Here is a 12,957-nt window from a genome sequence, read left to right on the forward strand (position 1 = left end):
CCCATAGAGTAAGTTTATCAGCTTTTGAAAGAATTTCATAGTTGCTTCATCTCATCAAAAGAGAACATAACGTTTGCAAAGGAAAGTTACAAGCAACCATATTCATGATAAACAAGCTGTCCATTCAGAGGTTCTTTCAAAAGCCTGAAAACTTCTGACTTTTCAAAATAAGGCTGATTCATTATTGGTTAATGTGTCAACTCTTCCATCTTGTCAATTCTATAAATGTATTTGGAAACCCAAAATCTGTTAAACAATTACTATTGCATAGTCTGTCTGTCTACTCTGGGACGAATCCCATTGGTTGCTTAGCACACTGTTCTTTTTACAGCTTTGAATGTTAATTTCTATCATTTTGACAAAACACAATGAGTAAAGCTGCTGATCTCATGCCTGCCTAAGACAGTGTTTTTTGAGTTTTCAGTGGGACACTGATCTTCTCACTCAATAATCTGTAAGTGTAGCATAACATGTTAATTTCAGTCTCAGTCATCACCGCTGTTGTAATAGCATATACCACAAACTAAAAGATGGGTGGAGGGTGGGTTTTATCAAAGACAAAACAAAAGTGACTATTGAGGTGAGTGTTGTTGCTGCAAGGTCTTGATGCTGTCACCCCTATTTCTAAGTACAGGCTTCCAACTTTGCCTTTAATAGACAAACACACCAGTGTACCATAATGTTGAGGTGAGTGGGTGAGAGTGGAGATTCATTTTGACATAGAGTACAAAACGCTTTCAGAGCGAAGGGAGATTTTCTCAGCTGGTGAAGGGGACTATCTGGAACACAGTACACATTTCAGCCATGGATTACACTACAGACAAGATGGAAGAGTTGACAGGGAGTGGAAGGGTCAAATGAACTGTGAGGGGGTGTCCATGTGGATTAATATACGGTGGGAGAGGTGGGTCAGTTATTTTCATGGACAGTTCACCTGGACTCACCACTGTTTCGTAACACTCCAGCAGGCAAAGATATCCTTCTAGGCGGAGGGGGTGGGGTGTGTGAGGAGTGACTAGCTTCACGTAAACCTAAAAAGCCATATAAACGACACATACACAACATTGTACATAATATCTGATTATCAAACTATAGGCATGATGGGAGCAAAGAAAACAGAACAAAAGCAACAAAGTTACTGCGCTGATGGACAACATCACTGGTGTTGATCTTGCTTATCATAAGCTGTGCACATGAATTTTGATCACACTATTGACTAACAGTGCTACTAATATATATCAGCTGATAATGGCAAAGTTGTTAATATCAGAAATGAAAGGTACTCAAAAGACATATTTTATATTGATGACCCATTCCTGGTCTGTGATTTTATACGACAAACATATCTAGTCACCATGAAAGTTTGCGAAAGTAGGTCTCTTCCTGAAAACCTGTAAAGAAAGGCATTTAATTGACATGTTCCTTCATAAGTCAAGAAAGTTTGATTTGGGTTTCTTTGTGGCTTTTAGACTAAACTTTCACACACTTTCACTTCCCTATAGACATTCACTTCCTGACAGATGCTTACACATACAACTATTCACCAACAAAATTTGACAAAAACTTTCACACAGACTTGTTGCTGCTGGAAGCCACTCAGTCAGATACAGGAACCACACGATGAATATGTTCACGTGTACATTGATATGAAGATAAATACTGGTAGAGCATGTACATAATCAGCATTGAAGCCTTACATTGATTGATTGATAAAGTGGAAAGAGCTGTGTAAAATACTTAAAGTCAGTGAGATCTGTGCAATATTTGCAATGACATCAAAATCTCTACTTACAGCCTTTCACAAATCCAATAAAACATTTTGCAAAAATACTGGTTTAATTTGATGCATGGTATCATATCAGACTAAATTAAATTGTAATTTTTCCACCCTTGATTTTTTATACATACTGCAATACATAACACTGAATACTAGGATTGTGCAACAGCTACGTGACCTATTCACCCCATTCACTGTAAACATGTCCATCCGCCATTGACAATAATGAGTTTGGGTCAAACCATGGTGGTAAAAGGATAGAGGGATAAATTCAACAAAAATTACAGAGGTCTGGAAAAAGTCAAAGAGTACAAATACACTCACTTTCTTCTTGCATCCTGGCAATAATTTGTACGTCTGTGACGTCTTCCAATTTATTAATTCCTAATTTTTCTTCTGCACTCTGATGTCTCTCACGTCGTGGTGAGCCTCCTGTTGAGGCACCAACAGCGCCCCCTACAGGCGATGCCTGGGCTGATGATGATTGTTGCACTTTAGTACCTATGAAATAAGCAAAAGAGTGGTTCATGCTGTGATGTGGAACTGCAAAATACATCACAAGGTTATACGCTGTGAAAAAAGTGCCGTCCATGACTAAAGTGGCTTCAAAAGTTTTATTATAATAGACTTTGTAAGCAAATTTGGCCATAAAATTCTGCTACACAATGCTACATGCTTATCATTAGGGAGTTCAAAAATATACACAGGAACAGGATGAACTGACAAACTAAATTTTCTCCCATCATATACGGATTTGGGCATTTATAACCCTTTGAACCCTGCAGCAATGGGGAGGCAGTGTTAAGTGATGTCAAAGGTCACCTTGGGTTCAAAGTGCCACTGTAGTCCTGATTGATTGCTGTACTGAGTACATGAGTCTGAGTAACATCCTTTGCTGAATGAGAAAGAAAGATTGTTTCATGAAATCAATACTTTAAACAGTGTCAGCACAGGGGTTTGCCTACTATTTAAAAATCCTCATTTGTACCTTTACAGTAAGCATATATTGTTGTCTATTACGGTATCAAACAACGGTTTTAGGGAGGGGGGCTGTCCCTGGTTCTCATATTAGTGGTTGTTGACATTGACTGTATATGTGATTTTAGTCCTAACTTCTCCCCCAAAATTTGTGCATGGAGGATCAATTTGCTGAGAGATACAGCTGATGAAAATCTGCCCCTTTAAGTTCTTTCCATCCACCTGTAACTCTGATTTCTTATGAAATTTTGAAACCAAACTTTTGCAAAAATTAATCTTGCGACGTCAAATTTACTAATTTAATTTTCTTCATTAATTTCAATGTATACTGGCTAAGTCCCTGTGAGTGTGAATATAGCTGGCTATTTCCTCTGGAAAATTCTTGTGTCATGATTAGAACTTTTTTCTCTCAACAACAAAAACATGGCATCACAAAAATGTGTGCAATTCTAAGAAACAGAAAATGGACCCAGTAAATGCCAAGTATGTCCAATATGTCCAAGAAGATAAACACTAGATTGTCTATGGATAAACTAAGTATGCTATGAGATCACATGAACATAAGAAGTAAACAATAGAGTACCCACTTTATCCAGAACTTCTTATTAATGTATTGTTTGCCAAGCTGATTATCACAAATCCCCTGGCCCACATTCTGGAGTTTTACAGCGATGTGATTTTACAGTGATAATAGCATAACTGTCTATGATAATAGATTGTCCCATGTGAATAGCTAAATCCAATCTGAGTGGAATGACCTATGTAGGACTGCTTGACACAATCTGAGAAGTTTTGAAATTTGTGACTGCTGAGCAACAGGTGACAAGTGCTGAGACACAATTTAAACAACAGCTAGCAATGAGCACAAGATGTTGAGAGTATTCTTGCATTATCAAGAAGTCCATCGGCTGAAACTTTTAAAATCATTTTCAAAAATTTACTTTCAAACTGAAATGAGTTTCTGTAAATGAACTTCTTAAAGGATGTTCATTCAGGCATAGTTAATCTCAAACAGGAACTGAATATAAACATTTACCAGTAGAACAAGATAAATAAAACACGCCACTGGTGCCCTACTCCAATATGGTGGCTTCAAATTTCACAAGGTAGACAGAGAGCATAAACATGTTAAAATCCTCACAGAGACAACCTGTTGTCATGTATTGGAACACGTGGTACTCAATGTTGCCATTGAGACATTGTACTGGTTTGTTTTTTTTTGTTTTTTTTATATAAACAGTTTTTGAAAATTTCAAATGAACTTGCATCCCATTCTGTTACAAATGAATAGGACAACAAAGGACAGTTAAAGGCTATATCATTTGCAATGAATAGAATTCAAAGTATATCTGGGAAAATTGAAGGAAATTATGGCATTAAATTACACAGAGATGCAGCTCATGGGTTTTTTTAAATGTGAAAGCAGTAAAGACCACACAATTTCAAAGACCACACAATTTCCCGAGATCATCAGACATGCAAATTAAATGGCCTGTAACCTGTTTACATCAACATAAATCTCTCTTTCCAGGATAATCTGTGGCTTGAAGACATTGTTCTCACTTCTTTCAGTGTGCTGAAAATCCCAAATCCTATCTTTTGTTTACATTGTTTGTCACGGAAGACATCATGAGAGTTATAAAGTTGCATGCTAGCTGCCCAAAGCCAAAACAAAAAGGTTCAATGTTTGATGAAGCAGTGGGGTTAAGTGTGATTGAAAATCAATAAAGGCACTATGTCAAGTGCCATAAATTTATACTTTCATGTAATTTTCATTGCCTGTGTCATGCCCAACAATTTTACAAAGTCAATGTCTCAAGGGTGCCATTCACTTTAAACTTCAACTCTCTTGATTTGTAACACTGTCTAGTCCAGCTTTCTTATCGCAGATCCAACTGCATCTTAAAGGCGCCCTTCTCAATCCCAGGTTCTCGCATTAGCGAATGTGTCAATAGCCCATTAACAGTTTGTCATTCTTTTGTTTTCCATTGAATATTTCATCAAGTAACTAATATTTATATTAGATAAATCTGATAATTGAGTGGGGGCTTTAAGGGGTTGGACCACTGTACTGTCTGTAGTGGACTGGGTTCCGGCAATGACTGCTGACAAACAGCTGATTTTAAGATTTGAAGGCTGATTGGTGGGTCACCTCAATGATATCTACAGAGGCAACCATCTAACTGATGCAATAATTATCTTAATTATTTATAATTGTTTTAAAATACTGGTTGTAGAGATCAGGCTGAATTCTGACATACACGCAAAAGGGACAATGGATGTACACTGCACTTACCTATATTAGTAACAGGAGAGACCACAGGTGATGTGGTACTGGGTACACCACCGAGTGGACTGACAAATGGAGGATAATTTCTGCTTACTGGGAAAGAAAGAAAGAAAGAAAGAAAAAGTATGAATTGTGAGACAATAAAAATCTTCATCAATCTGTCTTCGAATACATTGTGGCAACTGTGTCTTCTTTGGTTGGCAACTTGATCATGGATTTCACGATTTTCAATAAACTTCTTTAGAAAAAATGCTCTCTCTTTTCTAAACCACATCTTACTGTGATAATGCCTCAACATTTTAAGGAACTGTGCATTGAATTGTTCCTTCTTGCAACATCTGCTTTTATGCCAAAAGAGGATCAATGCTTGTATTTGGAAGAAAAAAATGCAATACTTACACCTGGAAACTTCCTCTATTCTTGCATAAAGTGATATCCTTGCTTTTTCCATGTCTTTGCTAGGATTATCAAAATCTTGTCTAGCCCACTTGTAAGGACTGACTTTTCTTTGCTCCATGGTTGGAGGCTTGGAAGGGGAAGAATACAACCTGTATACAACAAATGGAAACATTTCAGTATTTTAAGATTTGTCTTTGGGATGATTTTTCTGATCTAGTATGATGACACAATAAAATAAGAACAAATCATCTTGCACCTGTAAAAAGTTGTTGATTTTCATTGTAATGCTTCTGTACTGTAGATTGCTCACTTTTGATCATAATTATCATATTACTGGTGTAAATTTGGAATTTGAATGGAAAACGATACAAATTAAATGATGTACTCAAACAAGCATGGAAATATGTGTATTTCAATATGCTATTGTTTGCACCACCATCATGTGATCTCTTGCCATGGGCTGCATCTGTAGAACACCATACCTCTATTTTATTCAAGAGTTGAACCATTGACATGGCCATGTATACAAATATTATCACCAATATATGCACACTTCTTTTATATTTTCAAGTGGAAAGGTTCCCTTGTATCACAACAATATATTTCAATCATGCACAACATAATGTTTATCGTTTTTCTTATCAAAAGTTACAGGTGGTTGGATATTAATTGTCTGGGTCATTTTCCTTGGCTATGATGTGCTAAATTGTCCTTATTAGAGGTAACTTAGCAGTGCCTGGCTGATTTTAACTTAACAATTTTCATATTCTGAAAGCAACAGTCAATACAGAGTCAAGGATTATAAATATTTAATCTCTTTAATCCTGTTACCCAGGACTGAGGTCAAATCAAATAGCTCATGCATTATAAATAAAGATGGTAGTTAGTGTTGCATCACTGTGTAGAGTATTGGCGTGAAAATCATTCATGGATCTTGACCTAGTCTAACTTGATTGATTGATTGATTGAAGTCTTTATTTCCCAGTAATACAATGAACATGAGTGCATAAACTATACAGTGGGGTTGAAAGTAGTTGTATGGCAACTAATCTTGAATGGTTGATTTCAATAGCGCTGTTCAACCAGTAACTGAGTAAGAGTACTGAGGGCAGGTGTCTAGATTCAACACTGACATTGGCATTACAGGACATAAACATGTGTTACACTGGGGGTGCTACAGGCTCAGCTGTGCAGGGGTAGGCTATACATAGGATGAGAAGTCAGTTTCTTACAATTTCTTGTCTGCCTAGTACCATGAAAAAACAGTTTCTAAAACGCAAGTACTCTCCCACCAGATTTTCACTTTGAAAATGTTTACTGGACACAAATACGGACAGGTCTCTCCGTCACTATTTTAGCAGCATTAGGAATACCAAAATGTACATTTTCTTCATTTTTCAATGCTTCCTTCATGTTCATGAGTGACTTCAAACAAATATCAGCTTTTGAAAATCAATTATTCTTGCTTCAAATAAAAGCTGAATAACCGACAGCAACTCCTGCTGATGTAAGGACGGAAAGACAGAACAGATACTATGGCTGACAAACCCTAAGCACAGCACCATTACATCACCGTTACGCAGTTACAATTTCTCTGCCATCATTGCACCATAGACCCTAGAGAAATACCGGGCAGTTTCCTCTGCAGTATGATTGCATTTAAGAAATATTAATGTACTGTGACTGAAATTTCTGTCAAATAGAAGCAATTTTCTGGCCAACATGTAATTATGTGATCAAAGATGTTTTACACTGCATGATCATCATTGACATTATCCTTAAATTCAATTCAACTTTACCAATATTTTATTTTCAGATTTCCCTCTGTAAAATTTCTATTAACAAAGCCTCACACAGATTTCCCACCAGTCACAGAGACAACTGAATCGATTATCTTTCCATATTGCATACTTATAACTACTTTTCTTCAGATGTACTGAAAATTACCACGCATATTTTTTTCATCTGCACAAAAATATCAATTTTCCTCCCACGCCAAGCAGGGAAAACAGGTAGTGAATGACATTTGCTTGTTTTCCTCATTCTGGATAGACTGGTGTCTTCCTTTCTTTTAACCAATTCTTTTCTCATATGGCCCTATAAAACCCACACAGTTTTATAGTCTAGGAATGATGGGGAAGTGTTTCATGTCAGGTTTGAACACAATACCATTCACAGAAAATTTGAAAGATGTTTTTCATCTGCATTTCTGGAGAAATGGAGACAATAATTACTGCACTTTTGATACTATCACTCACGGAGCTAAATTTTGTATCTAGCCACTCATTTCAATGTTTAATACATGTACCGGTCAGCTATTTTACATGATCCTCATTTCATTGAAAACGTTGAACCCTTTAGTCTGTAAACCCATGTTTACAATATCTGTTTCCAGGGGCTTTCGAATGTTCAATTTTTGTTAAAATTCATCATATGAGATATGTTCAATAATGTTGTGCTTCACTAGTTGTAATCAACATGAACTGGTGTTGAAGTATGAACTTGGCATGATGGACGAGAGTTACTTTTGCAATTTTGATATTTCAAAGAGTGGTACTAGTCACTGCATCTGTACAATGTAGTGAGACTGTTGATAGGCATTGTGTACATGATTAACATATATCACAGTGAACTAGTAACAGATAGCTTGAAGTGTCCATCCCTGACTATGGTACATTGTACCTAATTTCAATGACTGGCAAGTTAGATCTGTTCTTCATGGACTAGCTGTAACTGCCTGGACAATTAAACAAAAGGAAAATAATTGTTTCATCTCTCCACACTTCATTCCTTCAACTTTACAGAGTGCAAAACTTGTTCACCAATACGGACTGTTTCTCCACACATTGTCCAATATTAAACAGATTCACTTTCCATAATGTTATTGCCCACATGCACAACACACTGGCACAACAACACCAGACGGTGACTGTATACCACAGATTGATTGGGTCATGCTGGTATAACCTCCATTGACCCTTGTGAGCACATCACCAAACAAGCCACCCCTGGTCATTGTGCTTGAGGGCTGATGACACCCATCACAGCCAAGACAAGACTAGTACACTGGGTGTCTTTCTTCCAGTAAAGGTATGACACCCAGTTAAAGTGATCTTTTGATGTGATGCAGAACTGTGCACACAGGTGGTTGTCCTTGTGAAGGCCAACGTACCGGTACTTCAACAATCCTTTCATTGTCATCAACAATAAACTTACTGTTTACAGGAAGTGAAAATGTAGTCCATAACATTTTTTTCATATTGCTGTGAGTTTCATGGTTTGATTCAACTGCAACTAACATCTCATCACATTTTTGTCGTCATACATTGACATGTATCCCCGAACAAGCAGTCAGCCTGTGTTAATCATTCTTTGAAAACAATTATTAACACACGCATACACGTTTGTTATACTGAATGAGGTGATTTTAAAACATAAATGAATAAGACATTTATGCCTATTTTTAATTCATATTTGGTGATATGTACTGTAAATCAAAACTGAAATAACACTGAAAACACTGTTTAATATCTCAACTACCTCATTTTCTACCCAACACGTTTGTGTTCTGCCACAGGCGATTGCTTCTTTCAGGGCCAAGAACGAAACTCTATTATAATACACTTGAGATTTGCACTTGATAAATCTAATTTCAGTAAAATAATTCACAGCCAAATAAAAAAATGCCCATCAGCACTAGTTATCAACGATGGTAATGTAATAAGACAACTGGGGAGTCTGAATATATATAAGAACACATTTCTGCATGAAAAGAAAAATAAATTTCACCCATCCAATTAATTCCAATAATTGGACGCATGCAAGAGAAAGTTGACTCTTGCACAGGTAGACTCCAATGCATACAATATTGTCTGTCAAAGGTAAGGTACATGCCATATATTTTTAGTGGTCTCTCAAACTCAGTGACCCATCCATCGTCTACAATGAATAGGTCTGCATAGTTTCTTGAAGCAGACAGCTTTGCCTTTGCAAAGTGTCCAAATGTCAGGGCTCAGTCTGGTCAAAGAAGGATAGTGCCTGCACTTTTCAAATGGTTACAGTAAACTCTGCAGTGATTAAATGCTTGCCCTTAAACCAGCATGGTTACAATCATGCTCGCTAGATGTTACAGTAGTAAGTTAAGATATATGCTACATCAAGCTAGTGTTATGAAGAAAACTCAGAATTAAAGTGACTGGAAACTGAAGAAGATATTGTTTTACAGCCGAGCTAAATGGAATGTCTACTCTAATAAAGTCTATGCCTTCATCATTATCAACTCTGTTAGAGAAAACACCAAACAGTAACAGGACTCTATCTTTCGATTTTCTATACTTTTTCACCCTGGGAATAGATTTGAACATTGTTGATTTTTCACACCCACAATGACACACTGAAGTTAGAGTGATGACAAACTAACATTTCAACCTTTCATGTCTACTTCTACCTCTACTAGATCCAAAAACACCGACCAAAACAAATTTCAACATGGTACAGAGTAGCTTGAGAGAGGAAGAGATGAATGATACCCTGAACCATTTCAAGTCACAGACCATTATCAAAATTTTTAATATTATATGAATTTTTTAAATCTATTTTAATACTGGTAATATTACAGATGTAAGCATAATTTGGATAAAAATGTATTATAGACTAATTGTGATGTCACAGTAATGTTAAAGTTATGTTCCATGATCAGACAGCATCATAATATGATTGCATTTCGATGGTATGACCTACTTAAATGTGAACCTGGAAGTAGACGTCACACAAACCTATTAAATTGAAGCGTCAAGTAAACACTTTGACCAAGCAAGCAATCATAATTTTAGTAACACACAGTGTCGTCGTGGTGATTGCTACCAAAACTACTCCCTCATGAAAACCTACGGAAGAACAGACAAACAGCTTGAAATCAAATATTGCAAATGTGAACACTGACTGGATCATGCCACAACTTTGTAAATCTACTGCTGTTAAAATATTCACAGATAAAAAACAGTTGGGAAACTGAATAGGAAGTATTTCCGACAAAGAGAAACCATGAATGCAGATACAATTACTGGCATCCATACTAATATCATAACAATGCAGTTTATTAGCTTGTTTATTTCAATTAATTTGCATTCACAAAAATATGCCACTATTACGTCATGCCCTTATTTTTCAAAACAGAACAGGAATTTTGTATTTTGATTTTTCACACCAAAAAATTCCACAAATGTTTTCAGGCATATCTATTAGTTGACAGCAACAACTAGTACACTGTATATGGAGAGCCATCAATCATATTACCGTAGATTAAATTTCTCCTCTTTTTTGACCAACCACATTATATTTTGTGCAACAGAACTACCTTTAGAGCGAGAATTGTGAACTATATCTGTACAATACTATTGTAAAAATAGAACATGTACTTTGAATATGGCATGACAAGCAAACTAACACAGATCTGTTTTCATTGACATGGAACTTCATAATTAGTTGACATTCTTCATTACGTGTATAGTGGTACAGCACTGTAAACATGTTGGTACCACGGCATTATTAAACTTCACAGCAACCACCCCCACGCAGTCCAATAATATCCATCCCGTCACACGCCATACTTGAATGCAGTTTCATATTTTATTATTAGCATTTGCTTAAGGCACAGAACATCGTCCAAGTATTCAAAGCATTTCCACTGCACCCAGTGTGGTCACAAACACGTGGCCTTGTTTTCTGTAAGTGTGACCATGCAGACTTTTTTTTAACATGCTTAATGTGTTGAGTCACATGTTCAGTCCCATCTTCATTAGTCTGTCGGCATGCGAGTTGACTCAGTGCGGGTATGTTACGGTGTTTGATGACATGGTGCTCAGTCAGACAGTCCTCAATGACGGCCAATGCATATGAACCTGTGCTCTGCTAACCATGAGTTTGCTTCTTTGACTTCCAATGACATGTGCATGGATGGTGTTGTGTTTGCTGCATGCTGCCTGAGATTCCTGCCTGATTGAAACAGCACTGGGCAAACACATGGTCAATGTGTAAAGTAGACTGTAAGAAAGATGGCGCTAACGAAATCACTGACTCAGCTTAGTTGACTCATCAAAATTCCAAATGTCCAGTCAGACTGAGTGACAACGTAATGCCTCTCTGTACTTCCTTTGAAATTACGACTGCCGTCTTTAAACTACCATCTTACCATATAAAGTTTCAAATTGTTATTTTCAAATTATTATAAAGATAATTTGAAATGTGTTGTCATAAAAACAAATAGAGTAACAACCATGTGAATGGTCAACCAGCTTGGTGGGCTTCTAGGTCATTACATCATAATTTTATCGATTTTAATTTGGTGGTGTTATCACTGACACAGAAAGATATCAAACAGATGGACAGATAATCTGGACAGCATGTTGTTATCAACGCGCCAAATACCAAATTGTATGACATATTGGTTCAGTCATCTTGTGAAGAATAACCTCCTGGCCAAAAAACACTGTGACTTAATTATGCAGGCTACACCTAACAGAAACTGATCGGGAAGTGATTTTGATACAACCATGTTATGAATTGAACCAATTCACGAGAAGTTAGCCTGGGAAGGCATTGTCAATGGCAAAATATATCAACTTTGAAATACCAACAACCCAAACGTTTGATTTGTATGTTCCACATACATGTAGTATATGTTTATAAATATCTTGTTACACCTACAATTACAAAAATAATCAATATGAAAACACAGTAAACATCACTGAAACACATTTGGCATCTCTGTCTACCCTACTGGTAGAGTGTACTATGGTAGTATTGCCTCATTTCAATGTTGAACTGATTGTTGATCCAGGGGACTTAGTGAGGCCTCTATGGGGCATGTCCTTGTCTCAGTTGGCATGGCAACTGGTAATTAACAAACCACTAATGTTGCCATGACAATGAAAACTAAACAAACTGCTACTCATATGTCTCAATGACACTGACATCTGTCAATGTTGGCTGCATTGTCAAGTCACCTTCAAAAACGAAAGAAACGAAAATAAACATTTTCTACCCATTAATCATGAGTTAATTCCAGCTACTAGGCTACGCTGCCTTTACATTTTAAGTGGTAAACTCAATAAAAGATCACTATTAAAGAACTGAGGAAATGCAGACGATTCCAGTATTGTATAGTTTTGTATGATATTTTATGTACACATTGTCCTGTTCAGTAAAAGACCAAATGCTGCATAGTTGAACTTTTGATGTACTATTCTTCCGGAATGATCTATATCATGTGAGTTCTACAGACTACTCGGGGTTTATCACTTTTTCTGTAATACTTATATGGTACCAGTACTTTTGGAGGTGTCAAAGGTTGAAGGTCATCCTATTGGAATGAGAAATTCCATGTTCTCTACAGCGGAATATTCAGCAGGTGAATAAACTTTAATATAGTTTTCACTGAACGAGATATTTTTTCATTCAGACAGTTAAAACCTGTGTTGCAAATGTCAACATTTAGTGATTTTGCTTTCAATTG

General features: G+C 36.6%; 1 protein-coding gene across 2 annotated transcripts in view; it reads right to left on the minus strand.

The window, feature by feature from the left end:
• The window catches only part of LOC139130360 (SLAIN motif-containing protein 2-like), a 34,995-nt gene that overhangs the window by 7,679 nt on the left and 14,359 nt on the right, over window positions 1-12,957 (minus strand). The window contains exons 2-5 of one of the 2 annotated variants that reach the window (XM_070696151.1): window positions 5,445-5,593; window positions 5,052-5,138; window positions 2,102-2,278; window positions 945-1,031 (exon numbers count right to left, since the gene is read on the minus strand). In XM_070696151.1, coding sequence (XP_070552252.1) covers window positions 945-1,031; window positions 2,102-2,278; window positions 5,052-5,138; window positions 5,445-5,593 — 500 coding nt within the window. The remainder of the gene's footprint in view (window positions 1-944; window positions 1,032-2,101; window positions 2,279-5,051; window positions 5,139-5,444; window positions 5,594-12,957) is intronic. The other variant, XM_070696152.1, reaches the window with a different exon arrangement.

The sequence above is a fragment of the Ptychodera flava genome, chromosome 4 (genome assembly GCF_041260155.1).
Source record: "Ptychodera flava strain L36383 chromosome 4, AS_Pfla_20210202, whole genome shotgun sequence".
NCBI classification, from domain to species: Eukaryota; Metazoa; Hemichordata; class Enteropneusta; family Ptychoderidae; genus Ptychodera; species Ptychodera flava.